The sequence below is a fragment of the Capra hircus genome, chromosome 6 (assembly GCF_001704415.2).
Source record: "Capra hircus breed San Clemente chromosome 6, ASM170441v1, whole genome shotgun sequence".
NCBI classification, from domain to species: domain Eukaryota; kingdom Metazoa; phylum Chordata; class Mammalia; order Artiodactyla; family Bovidae; genus Capra; species Capra hircus.
Genome location: NC_030813.1, coordinates 71,792,683 through 71,815,475, shown reverse-complemented (window position 1 = coordinate 71,815,475; position 22,793 = coordinate 71,792,683). Strand labels below are relative to the sequence as shown.

Below are 22,793 nucleotides of genomic sequence, written 5' to 3'. Positions count from 1 at the left end.
CTTTGTACTTCTTTCTCAAGATTGTTTGGATATGTTGGGCCCCTTGTAACTCCATATGAATTTGAGGATTGACTTTTCCATTTCTGCAAAAAAAAAAAAAAATCATTGGAATTTTGATAGGGATTATACTGATCTGCAGGTTGCTTTGGGTCGTATTGACATCTTGAAAATGTTAAATCTTCTTATCCAGGAACATGGAATGCATTTCTACTTATTTTGGTCTTTCAAGATACTTCTTGATACCCCTTCGTAGAATACTAATTTAGGCAAAACCATCTAACTCCTCCCAAAGTTACCAAAGAACACATAGGCAAGAGTCCCAAATATTGAATGACTGCATTAAAGCACATTTCACGGCAATTCACAAAGCATCACTTTATTTTCATATAAATAATAGTCACCGATAAAGGGAAGAAACAAAATCATGACTATCGATATTTACTTAGGGAACCATTTTCATAGAACGCTGATGAAGGAACGTAGTATATGTATTCAGAGTGGCAAAGGACACAGGGACAAGCACACTAAATTGAAGGCATAAAAGCATATTCTCATAAGGACCAAGCAATCCTTGTTGTTGGAGGACCAAATGGAATCATCATTAATGTAAGTAGAATCAAAGTTCACGATCTGCAAGTCCTTCTTGAGGTATGCATGATTCAGCTTGTTTACAGTCCGGGCAAAGGCGTATTTTGAAGCACAACTATATGCTTCCAAACTGTACACTTTCTTGAAGTGCAGATCAAAGAATGGATTGTCCTAGAAGAAAAAGAGAGCCAAGGTTTTGTTTGTAGCTAGAAAGTAGCTAGATTTCCTGGATTCTCTCATATTCTTTTGTATGCGTATTGATTGTAAGATTTCAAACATATTTCAAAGACTCTAGAAATGAGCTTTCCAAAGCTACCTGGTTCAAACATATTGCTTAATAAAACATATGTTAGAATGTGTAGTTATCAAGTCTTTCTAGGGTAGTGAATTGGAGAGGTTGGAGGGGATGGAGAATAAACCCATTTAGCAGATTTCCACAGGAGAGAAAAGGAGAAACCTTTTCTCAACTAGCATGTTGGTCCTTTTTGCTATTTCAGTGGTAGAAGGGGGAAATACAGAGTCAGCATTTGGCATACCTGCATGCATATTTGCTAAGTCTCTAACTTTCCAGGTGGTGCTAGTGGTAAAGAGCCCACCTGTGAATTCAGGAGATGCAAGAGACGCGATTCGATCCCTGGGTCAGGAAGATTCTCTGGAGCAGGAAATGGCAACCCACTCCAGTACTCTTGCCTGGAGAATCCCATGGACAGAGGAGCCTAGCAGGCTACAGTCCATAAGGTTGCACAGAGTCGGAAACAACTGGAGCGACTTAGCAGGAAGGCAGCAGGTAGGCAGGTCACCAACTTGCTGGCTTTGAAGTTAATAGCAAGGAATTGCTTTTAAAGTTAATGACAAGGATCATTAAATCATTTGACTAAAACTGACAATTTGACACTGACTCATTGGATTGAGTTAGGCTCTGTACTTCTAGGGGAGATGTTTTGGGAAAAAGTAGGCATCAAATCTGATCTAGGTCTACATGGTAAAATAATAATAACTGCTGCCGCTGCTACTGCTGCTAAGTCCCGTCAGTCGTGTCTGACTCTGTGTGGCCCCATAGACAGCAGCTCACCAGGCTCCTCTGTCCCTGGGATTCTCCAGGCAAGAACACTGGAGTGGGTTGCCATTTCCTTTTCCAATGCATGAAAGTGAAAAGTGAAAGTGAAGTCACTTAGTCGTGTCCAACTCCTCCCGACACCATGGACTGTAGCCTACCAGGCTCCTCCATCCATGGGATTTTCCAGGCAAGAGTACTGGAGTAGGGTGCCATTTCCTTCTCCAAATAATAACTGCTACTGTCACTAATAGTAGTAACAACAATGCCTTGCATTTATGAAGAGCTTTTTCAATTTACAAAATGCTTTCAAATTTGTTATCTGCCTAACTTCTAACTCTCCTTGAAGGCAGAGGTTTTGAATCATTTATCTTTTGTGTTCCTGGTGCTTATCCATGCTTATCCATCTCAACAAACACGTGTTGAACTGAGCTGAAAGTGAAGTGAAAGTGAAGTTGTCTCAGCCATGTCCGACTCTTTGGGACCCCATGGGCTATACATTTCATGGAATTCTCCAGGCCAGAATACGGGATTGGGTAGCCATTCCCTTCTCTAGGGTATCTTCCCAACCTGGGGATTGAATCCAGGTCTTGTGCATTGCAGGCAAATTCTTTACTAATTGAGCCACAAGGGAAAAAGAGAAGTGGAGGTGAACATTGTCCTAAATGGTAAGGAGGCAGAGAGAGACAAAACCAAACAACAGTATTAATAATTTGTTACTGTATAGTGTGTAAAGTTTATAAACAACTTATATACTGCAATTTTTTTAAAAAATAGGAAGATTCTTGCAGCAGGCAGGAAAAAGAGCAAGGGTTTTGAAGTTAGACCACTGTTTTGACACTGATATAACCATGGGCAAGATCCTTATCAGATTTGGCCTTCACTTTTAGATAGGGTTGCTATGAAGTTTACATGAGGTTAATCATATAAACTGTGACACTAGGATGGAGCTTAATGAGCTTAATGAATGATAGTTTCATTTCCCAGATCTGCCGCCAGAGATTACGATACTGGTGGTAATACCACCTTGCTTTGCACTATTACAATTTTTAAGAAACAAAGCAATATTTAAAAAGTGTACAAGAGCGATATGATTTTAAGTGCATTTTCCCAACTCACACCATGCAAAATGTTTCCTAACTGTCATAATTGCCAGTTGAAAGATACTTGTGTAGGGAATCTCAATGAAAGGAAATCACACCCATTCCATCACCAGATACTAATCACACTTATGTGGTTTTCTCACAGAACCATTTGCTCCTTGTCATGTAGAAAATATGCTTTATATTTTTGAAATACTTGGAGAGGATTAAGTTTTTCCATTAGCCTAATAATTGAAGCCTAAGCAGGCATGAACATAGAATACACATCTGTCCATCCCTCCCTCTTCTTCCCTGCTTCCTTCCTTCCTTCATCTCTCCCTCTTCTTCTTTCTCTCTTTCTTTCTTTTGATAGAGCTAAAAGGGAATCTCATAGTTCATTCTGTAATCTCTTGTTTATAATAGATTATAATATAATATACTGTAATTGTGAATGATAGTTTCCAGAGGGTTAAAGCCCAGGTCACACGTAGTTATTGGCAGAGCCAAGATGAGAACCAAGCTCTCAATCAGCCCAGCCCCATTTCTTGCTACATCATCCTCTCTCCTGTTGCACCACAACAGTCTCCAAGTCCCCCATTATTTTGATTTCTGCAATATAAATTGGCTTCAGTTTCAATTCCATTCCATATTAAAGTTGACAACTTTCTGGCTTGAAATAGCTCTCTTTAAAACTGTATCACTGCTATTGAGAAAAATATAATAAATGCTGACTCCTGAGGATTCGATTACAAGAGGGAAGAGAAGTGGAAATTCCCAGAACAATTGAAATATTTTTACCTCATCCACAGGGAAGAAATATTTAAAAGAACTACACTTTGGATATTATAGATTTTCTTCTGACAGTTTAATATTTTAGGTCCTGAAGAGATGAGAAAATTAGAAATACTCAACTCCTCTTTTGTATCTATCTAGTTCACTATGAAAGATAATGATCTTCAAATGTGAAAGGGAAGAATCAACAACATAGAGATGAAATTAAATGCTAGACAGGTGAGGATAAAGTAGAGCAGAGTTAGCTGCTTCCAGTGTATCTGAGTTGACAGGCTTGATTAATACATTCCTGGGCACTGACCAAGCTTGTAGAAAATAACTGTGACATCAGTAAATATTTGAGAACTTACAACAAAAGAAAATGGTCAAAAAAAAAAAAAAAAAAGAAATGGGAATGGTTAATTTCTAAAACTACATATTAATGAAGTTGACATTAATTTCTGATAAAATTCAATGCAACACAGAACTTTTGGCACATATATAAAAGTAGAAAGAAGATAATTTAAAAATTATAATAATCTTATCACACAGAGATAGTTATTGCTAAAGTACTGGTTAGCTTCATATATGCATATACATACATCTATATATTTTTGTGTTAAAATTTGAGGTTCAGCTTTCAAGTGTTTGATACTATGATAGATTAAATATGTGAAATAAGATAATACTACAGAAAAGTTTTGTATCAGATGACTTTTACAAAATGTATTAAATGATGAACAATTGTGTTCTGAGGTATTCTTTTGGAAACATGAGTTTTAATGGCCATGTAATGTTCCAGCATGTTGACATGCCAAAAATATTTCCTAAAGTGTTGAATGTTTAGGTAGAATGTCTTGCCAGAAAAAAATGCTATGTGATTACTTAGGAAAGAAAGTAATGAAATCCAGCATACTTTCACCAAGAAGTCCTGTCAAATATACCAAATTTTAAAAAACAGGATTCCTGGAAGATAACAGTAAATAACATATTTATTTCAGTAAAGATCTTAAGGGTAAAATTTAGATGTTCAGACTAGATAAGTGAGGCAGAATTAAGTGCTTGTGTCCATCTAACTTACCACTTATCATCAGAGCCTAGCAAGACCTAATATACCATAAATTCTCAGTGAATGAACAAATATAAAAATTTGTATAAATGGTAAACAAGTCCAAAGAAGATGAATTAATAGATTTGGAGGTAAAATCTACCTCCATCACTAAAGTATTTGACCTTGGGCAAGTCAGTTAGTCTCTTTATGTCTCATGTTCCTCATCTGTAAATTAGGAGTAATACTAGAATCTAATTCATGGGTTGTGACAATTATATGAAATTATGTCTGGAAAGAGCTCTTTTGGTCCTTGTCATCTGATAACTGTTTACTAAGTGTGAGAGGGTAGCATGTAGCAGTACTAGTAGTAATGGTAATAATAGTAGTAGTCATGATAACCTATCAGTTACCCAAAGGTATACTTAGGTCTGCCTGCTTCACCATTTTTATTATTGACTTGAATGAAGTGCTAAATGCTGTTCAAATTAAATTTGCACCATACTACAGTGAATGTTAATGAATCAAAATATTAGGAGATTTGATAGGTGGGAATAATAGACCAAACTAAGAGTATGGCATTGAATAGGATGAAGAATAAGTGAGCTTAAACTCTAATTCATCCAACGATAACAGAAGCATTTGAGTCCCTAATATCTGTTAGACAGAAGGCTATAATAAAAGATGAAAAGTAAGGGTTGCAGGTTTTTATTCAGAGGGGAGACAGAGTAAGCCAACAACTGCAGTTTGTTGGATTATTTACATCCATAATGCAATGGGGTTGTAGGGCTGGGGGACATGAGTAGTACTTTACTTCAAGGAGAATTTAAGAATGGGGTGAGGGATAGAGCTGACTGGCATTCTAAGCCCCGAGAGTCAGTAGTCAAGTACTTTCACTGTATAAAGTTTTAGGGAGAATAACCAGAGATAAAGAAGCCAGATGATCAAGGGCCTTTATTTACATTTTATCCTAGGTACATAGAGGGTATGGCTGCTGCTGCTGCTGCTGCTAAGTCGCTTCAGTCGTGTCTGACTCCGTGCGACCCCATAGACGGCAGCCCACCAGGCTCCCCCGTCCCTGGGATTCACCAGGCAAGAACACTGGAGTGGGTTGCCATTTCCTTCTCCAATGCATGAAAGTGAAAAGTGAAAGTGAAGTCGCTCAGTCATGTCCAACTCTTAGCGACCCCATGGACGGATCAGGTTAAAAGGCAATTCATGCCCAAAAGATCTGAGGGCTCAGTTGAGTGTTTAATAGAAACAAGAATTCAGATCAAAGGAATTATAAACAGGTCACACTAACTCCAAAGTATTGTATTTAATTCTGGAGAAACAAGCATTTCAGAGGAGAGAAAATAGCATAGCGGAAGGTGGTGTAGCAATGTCATTGCATAAAATAACAACAGTGCTATTCCCGCTTAGTGTTTGTATGGTCCTGTCATATTATCTTATTTAATTTTCATATGAACATCATTTAAAGAACGAATGGTTACATTTAACCCAGAAAAGAGAAAACTTGAGGGAACCTTATAGTTGTCTTCAAATATTGAAAAGGCTGCTATGTGAAAGCAGGGTTTGGTTTGTTCTGGTTGTACCAAATGGAAAAACTAGAACTGATGGGTAGATGTCATAGTGAAGCAGATTTGGGTTAGATATAAGTAGGAGGGGCTTCTTCCCTGGTGGTCCACTGGCTAAGACTCCATCCTCCCAACACAGGGGGCCCGGGTTCCATCCCTGGTTAGGGAGCTAGATCCCACATGCTGCAACTAAGACCTGGCACAGCCACATAAATATAAACAAATAATAAAACATAAGTAGGACATGTAAAGATAAAGGATGGCAATTCAGAAATAGAATGGACTTCTTCATGTGGTAATGAGTTTTCCATCAGCAGGATTTAAGGAGAGACTGGGAGACCCACTTTCAAGTGGTCACATGAGAGATTACACACTCTCTACTTTCAACACCGAGGCTGTAGGATTTCCTAGAGTTATCAGTCCTTCTGGAGGATCAACTGGCTAACTGGCAGTAAAATCTGAAGAAGGTGAGGAAAGGAATTCCCACAACTTGTGGAGGAAGTTGGGATGGGGAGAGAGTGGTGTGAAAGTGTCAGATATTTAAAGTTTCAAAACAGACAGAAGATTTTGTTTTACCTATTAGGAAGCACTTGGGAAAGACGCTTTTAAATCTAATAGACAAAATTCAAATTTAAACTCATAGAAACAGAAAAAACAAACCAGTAGATCATCCCAGTAGATTAAACCGTACTACTAAAGAACAATATGTCATCTTAACACTCAGTATATGTCAAAAATGTATGAAGTAGGATATTGACCATTAAGATCTCCAGCATACTGATTCCATAGCTCCCTTACAAAACATAACACTTACTGTATCTGCTTCTTTTCCATCGATCATCTGCAGATCATTCAAAGACCACTTTTTGGTGACTTCATATTTTTCATCTAAACCTATTCTGTAGTGTTTCACCATAATTATTTTTACTTCTTCATTTTTGGTCACTGTAGGACAGAAAAAGACTTCGTTTACATAGACTCTTGCAAGGTAATAAATTATTCACCAAGTCATAGTTTTCTGTATTTATGTATCTCCTTTTCATATAATGAACCTGAACATACATTATATCTGCACCCTAATTGTAAACTCTGAGGTATCTTAAGCTTCATGAATGTTCCCTCAAATTTGCTCACTGTTCTTCTATCAGTGTGTTAACTTTATTTTTGCTATAGTTGTGGTCACATACAGCTGCGGTAATGTCTGCCAGATAGAACACCGAGCTCTATGCTTTCAGCTCTGAGCTTTGTGGTGGAGGATGGAGTTCAACTCAGGGCAGGAAATAAGAGGCTTAGCGTGAGCATACAGTCAGTGCCAAAGTGTTTACCAGAACAAGTTGGAATTTTAATTTATGACAATATAAGAAAATGAGGTCAGGAAAGTAAATCATTCTGCTCACCCAGCAACCAACTGTGGAAGAGAGAGCATGCAAATAATATCATGCACGCTTTCTTTTAAAGTTGCTCTGAGATTTTGGATGTAGGACAGCTTGCAACACAGCTTTTACTAACCTATTTGGTATTTTTTGAGGTTTTTAATCTTCTCCAGAGTGTATCTAAACTTCTAGTGTTTGAAATGCGCCATTGAGACAAAAACTTTACTACTATACTTTGAAGGGTGTGGGGAAAAGCATTGCTTATTTTATGTGACAACATAAGGGAAATAATTTTCTGGCCTTAAAATCATTGAGTTTGGTCTCATATGAACACACCAGAAGAATCAGCACTTGATGTTAGAACTCTTGAATTGAAAGTTCTTAATGAATTATCAAGGGAGTATTTCCTAGATATCCACAATTTGCTGGATAGAACTGTTATGATTGCCAGTGGGGGTAAATGATTGCCTGCCCTCTGGTAACTTCTGGTTTTGTTGAAGAGAAAAGGCTAACAGACATGTCATATAAAACCTGTATTATGAAGGTACACAATTATATCATAGAGGAGTGGCAGTGGGAATTGAATAGCTTAAGCTTTCAAGATGGTTGATGTCCCTTGGAGTGTTGCAGGCTGGTTCTGCCTCCTCAGAGTGAGACTGGAATTTGTCTTTGAGGGAGACTGTCTTTTGGTTCTAGAAATATCACTTTGGCATGGCTTCCTAGTTAAGATGAAAACAATGTATTACAATATAGTCACAGTAATAGATCAGCAATTTGGAACAGACTATATGCTCAACAGGAGCTCTTAGAAGAAAGAGGATTGGAAAAGTTAAGGAAAGAATCATGGAAGAAATAGAGTTGGAGATAGAGCTTTTAAATTAGTCCAGTTTCAGAAAGGCAGGGATGATGCTGAAGGCATTTCCAGGTGAAGGACAGTATGACAGACTGAGAGGACAATTGACCCTGAACTTCACCAGGTAGAATTAGAGACAGTGGATTGTATAGACTGATTGGTGTTAGGACGTGATGCAGGATAAGGTTAACCAGATTGTGAAAAAGTTTTGAAAAGTGACAGAAACCACTGTGGACTTGTGTGTTGAGCCCTCCCTCTGGTGGGAAGGATGGGAGTCTGGCCTGGACCCTGGGGGCTCTAGAGTTGGGGCTGGTGACGAGATTAGTTATCATTTCTTGCACTGTGGTCTGAGCATGTTACTTAATCATAGAGAGATTAAACCTCAGCTGTCTCATGCTGTAAAGTGGACATCAGAGTGATACAAACTCACGGGGTGTAAAGATTAAAGTATGTAAATGGAGTAGGATAGTGAATAGTTTATAGTAATTGTTTTTGTCTTTGTTTTGTTTTATGAGGTTGTTGGAAGACGTGAGCAGTAAAAATAGAAGTAGCAAATCTAAATAAGATTTTAAATGAGGCATTGACAACACTTGATGGAAATAACACTGGATGGAAACCAAAACACAAGAGTATGGAGGGTGGACTGGTTGGGCAGCAATAGTGAGTTTAGTTTTTGACATACAGGTGAGATCCATAAAGTTTCTGGAAGGACAATGAGATAGAGATAGTTAGGAATGGAGATATGGACTTAGGACTTTTCTGTGTAGACAGTTTTCCAAGACTAGGTTTATAGGGAAAAAAGCAGAGGGAAAAGGTGAGATGGAGTAGAGAAAAAAAAAAAAAAAAAAAACGGTGCCAGCAGAGAGGTCTAAGAAGGAGCCATCATAAAAGAGACAATCCCAACAGTGTGATGTTACAGAAATGAAAAGGGCAGAGAATTTCAAAGATTTGGAGACAATCCCATGAAGTTACTTTGTTGGGTAAAAAGCAGAGTTCAGTCCTGCCACTCAGTCTGACTTGGGGAAGATCATTGATTTCCTCCCTGAGGGCAATTCCTCTATAACAGAGAGTGTAGAAGACAGCTTGCAGAAGCCTCCTTCATGGACTGGCTAACACTGAATGCCTACTGTGTACCAGTTTCTATGTTATGTAGGGTTTAGAACAAGAAATAGGAAGAGAATAAAGACTATGATTTAGAGCACGTATTCCAAGAGTTTGGAAGAGGAGGGACTGCATATTTTGAGGACAAAGGAATGATTGAGGGGCATGTCCTGAGGGGACCTAGAGTGGAAGGTTTTAAGTGAAAGGTTTTAATCCTGGGTAAGAGAAGCAATGGCACCCCACTCCAGTACTCTTGCCTGGAAAATCCCATGGATGGAGGAGCCTGGAAGGCTGCAGTCCATGGGGTCACTGAGGGTCGGACACGACTGAGCCTCTTCACTTTCACTTTTCACTTTCATGCATTGGAGAAGGAACACTCCAGTGTTCTTGCCTGGAGAATCCCAGGAACGGGGGAGCCTGGTGGGCTGCCGTCTATGGGGTCACACAGAGTCGGACACGACTGAAGCGACTTAGCAGCAGCAGCAGGAAAACTGACTCAGAGTCTGCGAGTCTCCTGAAATAGTATGCAAAACTTGGTGGATTTCTGCTCGTGTATACTTTTCCAGCCCTAAAAAGATCTACTTCCACCAGTCTAGATGTTTGCTTTGGGAAGAGGAAAGGAAGAGAGAAGAAAAGAAGCCATTTGGTTGGTGAGTTGACGTGGAAGCACAGTAGCCTCTGTCATACTTGCTAAGGACAAGCTTTCAGAGGCGGTTGCTTCCACTAGAAGGCAGTTGTCTGTCCAGACAAAGGCTCTACTCAGAATCAAATGATGACACTCTTGTTCTAACTAGCTGTCTCACTGGCTACTTAGGAAGTGGGAGAGGATGGGGATGGGGAGAAATAACTGGATACTGTATAAAAATGTCATCTGAAGCAAATTCATGGTCTCATCGACCCGTTAGGATAACCAGCTCATTAAGTGCAGACCCACTGGGTTTTTTCATTAATTTGATATCTGAGTTCCCCTTTTGTACAAAGTCCTGGGCTAGGAACTGAAAAAATGTATTCCTCTGCGGCACCATTCATGTTCCCACTGAGATTACAGAGTGTGGGGCTTCAGAAAGAAAACGCATGACTATAGTCCTGTGAACGAGGAATGAACAGGTCTTACAGGGCCATGGGGAAGGGGTATCTGCATCCCACTGGAGGTCTGAGAGAGCTTCTTGACAGGTTTTCTGAGTTGTAAAGGGCCGCGGGAGTCAGCAGAATGAATAAAGGGGTACAGGGAGTGCTGAAATGGCGTGTGCGCAAAAGCATAAGATCCTTGAATCTTCTAGTCCTCACAGGCATTTACCACTGTTGGCATGACGTGTAGGGGGACTAGGTGATAGGAAACGGGGAAGGCAGGACCTGGTTCCTGAATGGTCTAGAATGCTAGGCTAAGGAGTTCAAATATCATCCTGAAAGTTATATATGTCGGGAGATTTACAGAGGGTTGTGTTCTCACTGAAGGACTTTAAGTAAACAGCCAAGCTGAACTTTATATTTTAGAAAATTTTCTTCAGCAGTTCTATAAAGCAAGGGTCCCCAACCCCTGGGATCTAATGCCTGATGATGTGAGGTTGGATCTGATGTCATAATAAGAAATAACATGCACAATAAATATAAAGTGCTTGAATCATCCCTAAACCATCCCTCTTTTGCTCTGGTCCATGGAAAAATTGTCTTCCACAAAATGATTCCTGGTGGCAAAAAGGTTGGGGACCGCTGCAAAGATGGGTCTAAGGGAGGGAGTGAAGAAAGAGATAAGAAGGTAGGATCTACTAGTTATCAAGTTTTCTTACATTAGTGATCACTATCCCACTAACTACAAACTAAGAAAACAGCAATCATGCTTTAAAATTTAACTTTTTGATACAATGATGCAGCACAGAGACAGTATATCCTCCTTGATTTGGCAAAACAATCTCCTCTGTAGTCAAGGAGGTTTCAAGAATTGTCTTTAGCCAAGAGTTGAAGAAGTCTGCTCAGGCTGGAGTGGACCCAACCCCTTATCTCCATGCTTGAGCTCTGCTGCCAGCTAAAATTAAGTGGCCATATCCACATTAATGCAGTGGCAAAGTGGCAACTTATCACATGGTCTTAAAACAGAAATGTGTTTGTGTAGTTAGAATGTTGCACGGTTGGTTTTAGTGACATCAGATATATTACTGCGCAATTATGATTTGGTGATATCTATAGACCCAGGTAATTTCAGAATGAACCTACTCCAATATTATTATTTTAGTTAGCATTTTCAGAATAACCATCTTAACTTCATGCCAACCATTGATTTTCACTTTTAATTTTGTAATAAACATTGTTGTTAATAATCGCCTCTATTATCATAGTAAAATAGTCACTCATGGTAAAAGTGTCATTCAGGAGGCTAAGTGGAAAGAAATTGGCCAATGATCCAATATAATTTGGCAGATAAGAGGAAAAAAAAGCAGCTTGTAAGTAAGCTGCACAGAAATATTTTAAACACATAAATGACCATCATTTCATAATCCTAGAGTTATATGACTGCTTTCATCATTGAAATTAAGTAATAGGGGGAAATTACAGTGAGATATTAAAGACAAGAAGCCTCACTGAAAATGTTTTAATGTATTAGTTTTGTCTTGGGATTGTTGAGAATGTTATTATTGATTTAATCAAAAGGTAGCTTTCAAATAAATTATCTAGAAATATTTTAATCAGATTGATTTGGGGGCAATAACTGGGTACTACAGATTTAATGTTTGTTCCCTCTAATTCCTATGTTGAAATCTAACCCTCAAGTCAAGTCTATGGTATTAGGAGGTGGGGTCTTTGGAAGGTATTATTGGGATTAATACCCTTATAAAAAGACCCCAGAGAGCTCTCTTGCCCTTCCTGCCCTACAGGGTCACAGGGAGAAAACAGTGGTCTCTGAGGACAAAGGTCCTCACCAGACACTGAATCTGCAAGCACCATGTTCTTGGATTTCCCAGCCTCCAGGAATATGAGAAATTAATGTTTGTGCTTCATAAAACACCTAGTCTCTAGCATTTTGTTTATTTTTCCTGTTAACATTCTTATTTGACACTCTTATTGTTAATACTATAAATGATTTGACAAAATTATTCAATTCTCTGATGCACAGAGAAGTTCTTTTTTGGCATCAAAATGTAATATGTATGGAGAATTTATGCATACTATTTTCATAATTCTAACAAATACTGTTTATTTTCAAATTATCTATGGAGAATATTTTTCAAAATATATGTGAATACTTAAAAAATAATCTGTATTGCAATACGTATATAATTTATAAACTATATAACATAAATATACATCTATGCATTTACTGTATATTTTATTTTTATTGTAAATATTTATTTACAGTATATACTATATTTCTACATCTCGGCATATGTTTTCACAATACATTTTTTTCTATATATTTTAACAATATAACCCTAGCTTTTATTTATTTGGAATATAATTTATCAAGTTTGCTTTTTTCCTAGTTAGGATTTAAGAAGAGAGCATCAGCTCTGTGCTCTGTGAGGACCTAGAGGGGTGGAATAGGGGGGTGGGAGGGAGGTTCACCAGGGAGGGGATACATGTATACTTATGGCTGATTCACATTGTTGTACAGCAGAAACCAACACAACATTGTAAAGTAATTACCCTCCAATTAAAAATAAATTTTTTAAAAAGAGAGAACACTGTGTGCAAATGTTGTTGTTTAATTGTTAAGTTGTGTCCAATTCTTTTGCAGCCCTGTGAAATGCAGCCTGCCAGTCTTGCCTGTCCATGGATTTTCCCAAGAATACTGGAGTGAGTTGCCATTTCCTTCTTCAGGGGATCTTCCCAACCCAGGGATCGAACCCATCTACATTGGCAGGTGGGTTCTATACCACTGAGCTACCAGGAAAGTCCATGTGCAAATGTAGGTGTTATCGAATATTAACTGAATATTAGATTGAATAAGTAATAGTGTTGCCCCCTATTTCATAGCTGGCAGGTGGGCAAAGTTCAGTCATTTAACTCCAGCTCGGTCTGACTCCTAGCATTCCAATGTCTATCCCTCCATGCAATGCTACTTCCCGTCCAATTATGGCTAATGCTTTCTATGCAGTTTCAAGTCTTTCAGAATTTCCTTAACTCATTTGCATTCTCATCATTGCACAAGTAACCTGTCTCTTTTTGTTCCCGCACATGATAGAGCCCCTCCTACCTTCATAAGAAAATGCTGCTTTTAACTCCAAGGATAATAACATTCTGGGTTAGGTGAAGCCAATTCCAAGGGAAAATGACCGTGTAAACCCTGAGGTGCCATGAAATTCCCAAGGAAAGTACTAGCAAACTACAGAGAGGGAGAGGAATTTGTAATGTTTGTTTTTTGACCTTGATGAAGTAAAGTATCCAGGTAACAGTAAATTGAAATCACCTGGTTGGGAGACCCCCCCCCCCTGCAAAAGACAGACTCAGATCAGATAAACAGAAAGTGTAACTTATTTAAATATACCTTCTTTAATCTGAGAAATGTATAATGGGATTTAACTACCCTAACTCTTGGCTCTCACAAGTTTAGAACTGCTGGATTAGAAGCTATAAAGGGGAAATCATAACTATGTGTCTCTCTACTCCCAGAAGGTGGCCAACTTTCAAAATCTGGAGTTATCTGCCTCCACAATTGAGATATGGCCTGTTTGATTTCTCTCAATGGAGTTATTTTCTGAGTAAAGCACAGCCAAGGGTTTAGAAGTAGCAAGCATCGCTCTGACTTTATTTTAAATTACTGTTCTGTCTAAATGCATTTGAGATGGTCGTAAAGAGATGCTACATTTGGAAAAGTGCTCTCAAATTGATGGACATGATACAGAGGAGAGTCATGAAACAGGTAAATGAAAATTAATTTTAATGTTAACGTTTACCAGGAATATCACAGTACCATCTCCTCTTCACCTCTGAGACAATCTTGTTTTCCCCTTACTTCTTACATAAGAGAATCATTGAATTTTACTAATGAAAGTGATCACTTACTTTATTTGATCATTTATCAGGTGAAAACTTTGACCCCTAAAGAGGTTTCCTTCGCACATGTTAACAATGCCAACACCTTTTAACCAATCTTAATTAAAAGGATTCATGTTATTTATGAAAAAAAGACAGCAGGTGACCCCAGCCGACAGTGTCTCTCAGAACTTGAGAATATTGGGGAGAAAAATTACATCCATTTCCAAAAATTTAATTCTAGGAGTGTTTTTTTCCTCATGCCAGATAGAACAAGTTTAGTTAATTATATTGTTGGAGGGGGGCATTAAGATACATCTAGTAAATTAGATTTATATCATTTCTGGTAAATACATAAACATTATTATGATTGCTTTATTTTCATAGGATTTAAAACAATGTGTATATACTATAATGTTACATGATGAGTAATTAGCTTTATAAAGAATTTCAATAGGAATAAAATTAGCTATTAAATTTGAATGCTGGAATAAGCATTTTCTCTAATACATTAAGTCAAAATATTTTAAGATAGAGTGATCTGATGGTTTGAATATAATGCAGTTTCTAAAATGTTTTCATTTGATCTTTTTCCATAATTTGACTTTTTCCTGGACTGAGGAAGTTTTGTACCTAGCTGATATGCCAAGCCTCACACATTTTATTTGGCAAAATATACTAGGTAAAGCATAAGACAAATCTTATTATTCTTATTATTAAGCAAATATTAGTATACCTGTTAGAAATGATAGGATTTTAAAGCGTTCTTAGCACTTTCTTTAAAGATGTTCTACTTGTCTTACAGTACTCCCTCTTGACAACTTTTGCAAGTTCTTTTAAGCAAAGTATCAGGAAGGGAAGTATAATAGACTTTCTGAAAATGTTGAACAGTGTGCCTTAAAAAGCAAAGTGTACAATGAAAGTTAGATTTTCTAACCTGTTTCCTTAAGCCCCTGAAAACTATTAAAAATCATGGATTAGAAAAGAAAATGCTGCATATTAAATTCGATAGTGGCACAAACATTTTTGTCTAAGTTCAGCACAATAATTGCAGGTTAGGTAAATCATATATAAGTGAAAAAGCTTATACCTACCTTTGAACAATTTGCACGAATGTTTAAAACATGAGGACAAATATTTTAGTTGAATAGTTTAGAGAATATTGCCTTAAAGTTCCATCTTCATGAACTAATTTCTACCATTAAAATACTGTTTCTGTGAGCATACTGTGAGAAAGAATTTTTAAAAGATCATTTCTCTTTTCAAAATAAGCCACCAGGAAGTCTAAATAAACCTCAGAAGAAAATCTTAGGTCTTTTTTTTTTCTGTCCCAGCATGAAAAGAGAGAACGCTAGTTTACAGACTGGTTGGAAATAGAGCTGTATAACTCAGTTATCCAATATGTTTAAAAATATGCAGAGAGCTTTCTGTTGAATTTTTTAAAATGAGCTCATACACAAATAAAACTGTTTGCCATGCAAGTGAATTGAATAAAAGATTGGAGACTAATCAGATCAGAAAAAGCACATATCCAGTTTCATTTCTGAACAATTAACCAAAATACTAATACAATACATTTTGCTTTCCATTTTAGCACTTACAAAAATGCTGTAAAATCCAAATTCTTTATCTTGGCATAGTTAAATTCTATCACAAGAAGATACATGTGCTGTTACTGTGTAGAAAAGTAAACACCCTCAAATTCCCCTCTATCACCTAAGCCTCTCAGGGTTATTTACATTTTGAAATGATAACAGAAAGAACAGATTACCTGACACACAGAGGTAATACCTGTCCTGGACCGAGAACTCTATTTCAATAAACTCGTACAGATTCTGCGAGAGTGGCTTAAACAGTTTCTTCTCCAAGTCCTCCTTTACCAATGATGACATTTCCTCCAGTTCCACTTGGCCTGAGGTCTTGGCTCCAGCTCACTCTCTTTCCTCCTTCTGTTCCCTAGATTTCTTATTTTGGTTTGCAGCTCCTCGGTGAGTCCTGCCCACCTCCCAACCCTCACTCTCAACTTCTCGCTCCTGGCCAGACCCAGGCTCTTGAGAGCACTCAGCGCGGTCAGACCCCTCACTGCGGTATCTGCCCAGTGGCAGCAGCGGCAGCAGCAGCGGCAGCCAAAATACATCAGCAGCACCAGCCCCACCGTCACTCTCCAGCATCCAGGCTCAAGGAGGCTGCTCTCTGGAGCTCTCCTGTGGTTTGTTGATGGGGAACATATTTATGAACACCAGCAGATACACTTGTGGAGTCCCCTGGTCTCCCTAGCCTAGTAACCCTTTTCCCCTTTCAGATGGCTCTGCAGGGGAAGACCACTCCTTCAGCGTGATTCCATTATATAAATCAGCTGTCTGGCTCTATTGATTGGGATCATCTTCCATTAAGAAATTTGCTGTCATTCGTGAGAGAAAAAGCCTCTGTGCTTGCTCTTGACACTTCCAACAAGTCTTTTTCCCTCCTCTCTTTCCCCTTTTGCAATTCTTCTAGACCTTTGTTTCAGGAGAGTCACCATGAATTCCTGGGTCCAAATTATTTTTAAAATGGGCTCCCTGTAATGTTATTCATTTCATTACTCCCAAAGAATTCCCTAGGTGTCTACTGGGGCAAAACATGGTATCTGTTTCTTGGGAGGCTGAATTTCCTATCCTTTAGAAGCTTGTAATTTAGTAAGAGACAGGCACACCAAATAATTGTAAATATGTAAAAGTGATAAATGGCACAAGAGGAAAATGAATATAGAGAAGATATTTGTACCTGGAGAATATCAGAGAGTGCTGTGGGTAGAAGATCTGGAGAGGAAAGTATTTAAATGGAGGAACATATTCTGTGGAAAGAATGTTGTGAAGCTGTGTCCATGTAGATACAACCCTGCGGGTACACAGGGAGACGAATTACTCGGAAGAAAAGACTTCCTTGCCTATAAGACTCATAGATTAATGAACTTTTGTGTTAACTGAGGAACTGTAGCTTGGATTCTAAAAGACCCACAAGACTCTGATTTCTAAGTCTATGAAATATCCAGATCTATTTTATTCTTATGATTCTTTTTCATAGACCAAGGAAGTCTTTTCCTTTTAATTTTCAGTTTTGGAATCTTGCTTCAATCACTTCCCAACACAGTCATTAAATTTTTTACATTCTCTTGCAACCACAGAATTATTTATCTGCTGAAGAAATCAGGGAGTCAGTGCCTATCTGTCCATAAGTAGCAGGATCACAATGTTCAAATGATATCAGGACTTTTCCCTTTGGCACGTTACAGGAGGGTAGGTCTCCACAGAGCTCAGGGCTAAGGTAACTCATTGGTTTCTGGAATTACGGGCCTGAACTAGTTGGGAGAATACTGACCAAAGTTCTGCTCTTCTCAGGGCTGCTCTGTGGGCGCCGGAGGAGGTAGTGGTAAACACTGTGAATACAGGCGGGGCCCTAACTCTGCGTCTTCATCAGATTCACGTCCCAAAGCCCTTTCGCTTCAGCAAAATGTCATGGTTTTGTCCATCCTCATACAAGTAGGTCTTGGAGTAGCCTTCAGGAGAGGAGACAAGATACTGTTAATTGGCAGGAACAAATGCCAGACTCTGTGTGTTGGCTTTTGCAATATATGTCATCTAACCTTTCAAGAAAACTAAGAGAGACGTGTGATTGTCCCCATGTTTTCCTCTTTGGAAGCAGAGTACTCTGTGGAAGCATGGTAGCCCTCCTCAAAGCTTGATGAGGAAGATGATGCATCTCTGTCTCATATTTATTGCTTCTATCTTTGGTAAGAATATCTTTAGTAGTAAGTGTTATTGCAACTAAATATCCATTCATAGACCCTGAACTTAATACCTTCCTGTGTGTGATTATATATCAGATCGGAAAATGCCAATCTTTTATGTTTCTTAAACTTTTATTTGAAGGAATGAGGACCATGTTGGTACTAAAATATTTAACCTTTTTATACACAAAACTTTATTACTATACTATATCATATTTTATTTAATCCAGCAAATATTTGCTCTTTAATCAAGGAATTGCTTGGTAATTCTAGTTTAGGAATATTGTATGTGTGTGTGCATGTGTGTGTACATGAGTTTGTACAATGGACTGAATGTTTATTATGTCCCCAGATTCATATGTTGAAACTCTAACCCTCCGTGTGATGGTACTAGGAGGTACTAGGAATTAGGAAGTGAGGTCTTCGGGAGGTGATTCAGTCGTGAGAGTAGAGCTCTCATGAATGTGATTAGTGTCCTTAAAAAAGAGACCTCAGAGGGCTCCCTTGCCCCTTCTGTGAGGAGGATGAAGGAAAAGAACCGGGAAGCAATTCCTCACCAGAAACTGAATCTGTTGGCTTGAACTTAAACTTCCCAGCCTCCAGAACTATGAGAAATAAATTTCTGTTGTTTAAGCCATTCAATCTGTGGTATTGTTATGGCAGCTTGCACAGGCTAAGTGAGTGAATGAGTGTGTGTGTGTATCTGTGTGTGTGTGTACATGCTTTGATGACTTAGGATAGATTCTAAATGGATGTGCTTTGTAAGATATTTTCTTTTGTTTCTATTTGCTTTTTTCTGGTTATAGATGCTCCATATAGTCCCCTAACTCTGACTATTGTAAGAGTTACTAGAGAGCACAGCCCTGTCCCTGAGAGGAAGAGAAATAGAGTTCCTTCTTTTCATGCCCGCTCTTCCCTGACCTCTTAACATTCTGCGATGAGGACTCTCTGAGGGTCTCCGTACCTTGGACTTTGGTTTATCACTAATATTGCAGAATGTGTTAGAATAGGAAGGCTTCGGCAGTTCACAATCAGTGCCAGAGTGCTCATTAGGAAAGGGCTTCTCTGACTCAGCCAGAGAGGGAGTACATTTCTTGCTCGGAATACTCTAGTGTCATTTTATAAAGCATTGGATTTACAGAGGCAGTTTGCTTTTAGAAGTGAAAAAGAAATTCTAAAAGTACTCTGTGAAAAAAATTTTCTTTTGATAAAATATGCATACAGTTCCATTTTCAGGAAAGAGTTTGTATTTTCATATAATTTCACAAACGTTTAAAGAAAGAAGAAAAAGGGAAGGTTTGTATTTTCTTCCATAGGCTATAGAATAACATGAGGAACCAGTTTTTGTTTTGCTTAAGTTTGGTTCCATGGAATACATGATTTATGTTCATAAAAAGACTACTTTAATGTCAGAGGTAATGAATATAATAAACTTATTTTTTATAGAATGGCCTCTTTTGTGAGTGCTAAAATAAATATAGCAGTTAGATGCTTCCAAAGAAGTGTTTTTTTTTTTTAAATTTTGGAGATAAAGGAATTTCAAAGTAGTTAACAGAGAGAAAGTCGCATTTACTTGATATCCAACTAGGAATAGCAACTTCATAGTAAGAGCTAACATATAGGGATTACTAGGGCTTCCCAGGTGGGGCTGGTGGTAAGGAACCTGCCTGCCAGTGCAGAAGACAAAAGAGATGCAGTTTTGATCCCTGGGTTGGGAAGATCCCCTGAAGGAGGACATGCCAACTCACTCCAGTATTCTTGGCTGGAGAATTCCAGGGACAGAGAAGCCTGGTGGGCTACGGTCCATAGGGTCCCAAAGAGTTGGACACAACTGAAGCGACTTAGCACACATGCATATTGATTATTTGTTCAGTGTCAGGATCTATTCTAAGAGCTTTACAGATGTTAGTTTATGTAATCTTCCCACCAGTCCTACGAGGTAAGTATTACTGTTATTCAAATTTTACATTTAAGAAAGCATTCATACAAGTAACTGCTTACCTGCCTCATGTCACATTTTAATGAGACTAGATTTGAATGGCTACAATTGTGCTCAAGATTCATCCTCTGAACCATAGGGTCATGCTGCCTTGTTCTGATTTGACCATGAGTAGTATTAAAACTTTGCTACAAAGGTGTAGATCTATCTTTTAGGACATTAAATCTATAAATAAGGTATCATTTTCTTGTCTCAGCCTTTTTTCCAGCTGCCTTTTCATTTTTAGACCTTTTAATTTAGCCTGTGTCCACAAAGATGTTAGTACTAGTAAGGATGAGCTCCTCTCATAGTAGGTGCTTAATAAATGTCTCTTAAATGAATTAGAATGCAGGATCTCTGGTGGCTCAGTGGTAAAGAACCTGCCTGCAATGCAGGAGCCACAGGAGACTTGGGTTCGATCCCTGGGTCAGGAAGATACTCTGGAGGAGGGCATGGCAATCCAGGCCAGTGTTCTTGCCTGGAGAGTCCCATGGACAGAGGAGCCTGGTAGACTTTTGGGATCTTAGTTCCCTGATCAGGGATTGAACTGCACCCCTGACAATGAAAGCGTCAGTCCTAACCACTGGCTGTTGCTGCTGCTGCTAAGTCACTTCTGTCGTGTCTGACTCTGTGTGACCCCCAGAGATGGCAGCCCACCAGGCTCCTCTATTCCTGGGATTCTCCAGGCAAGAATACTGGAGTGGGTTGCCATTTCCTTCTCTAATGCATGAAAGTGAAAAGTGAAAGTGAAGTCGCTCAGCCGTGTCCGTCTTCTAGACCCCATGGACTATAGCCTACCAGGCTTCCCCGTCCATGGGATTTTCCAGGCAAGAACACTGGAGTGGGGTGCCATTGCTTTCTCCCCCTAACCACTGGACTGCCAGGGAATTCCCGTAATTCTTAGACTTTTACTGTTCAGCCATCCTTAATCTAAAGTTAATAACTGCTGTTTTGTAACTGTTCTCTGTTCAAATAGCCAGTGTGGTTTCTGTCTCCAGACTGGATGCTGACTGATGAAAAGGTCCATCAGTTTCCTCTCTGAAATTTTACATAGGGATTCTAGAGAAAAAACGTCATTCTCTCCTTACAGAATTGAGAGCTGCAAGCATAAAATAAGCTTGAGGCCATGGTTCCCAAACACAGAGAAGCTATTTTGAGTTAAGAAAAACACACACACACAAACACAAAAATGAGGTCATGCATAGAGATAAATATATGTGAGAGACAAACGAAGATGGAGAGAATTCTGATGAAGTCATTCGATTCCTTAGAACCAGCCTTGCCTGAAGACAGGTTTCCAGTCATATTATCAGCAAATTCCCTTTATTTTTCTTAAGCAAGTTTGAGTTAGATTTATGTCTCTTGAAATTGAAAGAACACTAATTATGTTAGAAAGTAGTTTTACCACTTAGGAAGTAAGCACTCATTCATTCATTTTTTGGTTTTAACAGTATCTTTAATTTTTAAAAGGATCACTCATTTAACTCTTGTTCACAGTCTCGCAAAGGCAGACTCAGAAGGTGTCTGCTGTGAGCCCTTCTTCACTGAAGGGGGACTGGGGCATGCATTGCAGTGTCCATCTCAGGGACACCTACCTTAGTCTGAGAACCTTCCACAGTGACCACCACAAATGACACACATCATATATTGGAGTTGTCCAACTCCAACAGTTTAAGAGTCAAAAGAGGGGATGTGTTAACAAACCTTTATAGTATCTCTCTGCCGCGGCCAGCACTAGCAAGAGTCGCACCTGCACAGGGAGAGAACGGAGCATCCCCGCTAAGAAAAATAAGAGAGAGACAAAAGATGGGGTTGAGAGGATCAGACCAAAATGGCTGATGCCTTCCTTTATTGTGCTGCAGTATATATAGGATAAAGTACGTGACTTCTGACATTCACAAGATTGTTCTTAATCTCCAAATACAATCACAAGACCCTTACCGTTGTGTACATCACAAATAGATAATCTATCTTCTATCAATAAGCTAATCTATCTTCTATGAAATGTTGCAAGAACCAAACGTCCTGGAGCCTTAAGGGTAATAAATTCTTCAGGGGGGCGGGACAGGGAGCTTAGGAACATGTCCTAGGGCTCTGCATAACGCCGAGCAGCTCCCAAGACTTAACCCTTCACGGGCAGTCCCCCGCATCTCTCCATATTATGTACGAAGGCTCATGGTGGATGTTAGAGACACAAAACTAAATAAACTCCCACATTTTAAAGGAGACTGTATTAACCATGTGCTTTATTTTCTGTATTCTTTTGGTGTGACATCTGCGGCCTTGCTGACCCTAGAAGGGTCACACCCCTATCACCTTCCTCATCAGGTTCTCATACTCTGGGCCACCTGGCATAATCGTTTGAGGCCATGTATCAGACATCTAGGGATAGCTGTCAGTGTTAGTCACTCAGTTGTGTCCAACGGTGACCCCATGGACTAGCCCGCCAGGCTCCTCTGTCCATGGAATTCTTCAGGTGAGAATACTGGGATGGGTTGCCATTTCCTTCTTCAGGGGATCTTCTTCACCCAGGGATCAAACCCAGGTCTTCTACACTGCAGGCAGATTCTTTACCATCTGATCCACCAGGAATAGCTGCTAGCCCCAACGCCTGCTGTAAGTAATCAAGCCAGC

General features: G+C 39.0%; 1 protein-coding gene across 1 annotated transcript; it reads right to left on the bottom strand.

Moving 5' to 3' along the window:
- LOC102181939 (exocyst complex component 1-like) lies at positions 431–16,333 on the bottom strand. The gene is made up of 3 exons (XM_005681703.3): positions 16,187–16,333; positions 6,935–7,065; positions 431–759 (listed from the first exon to the last, which is right to left on the bottom strand). Exons 1-3 carry the CDS (start codon positions 16,305–16,307, stop codon positions 493–495), a joined length of 519 nt encoding a protein of 172 aa, XP_005681760.1. The 5' UTR covers positions 16,308–16,333; the 3' UTR covers positions 431–492.

What these genes read in the sequence shown, in the direction of transcription:
- LOC102181939 (XM_005681703.3), bottom strand. Translation starts at nt 16,307, where the DNA reads ATGTCATCATTGGTAAAGGAGGACTTGGAGAAGAAACTGTTTAAGCCA. An exon ending in GTATTACCTCTGTGTGTCAG is followed by an intron (nt 7,066 to 16,186) that starts GTAATCTGTTCT and finishes TCTGTCCTACAG; the next exon opens with TGACCAAAAATGAAGAAGTA. An exon ending in ATGGAAAAGAAGCAGATACA is followed by an intron (nt 760 to 6,934) that starts GTAAGTGTTATG and finishes TTTTTCTTCTAG; the next exon opens with GACAATCCATTCTTTGATCT.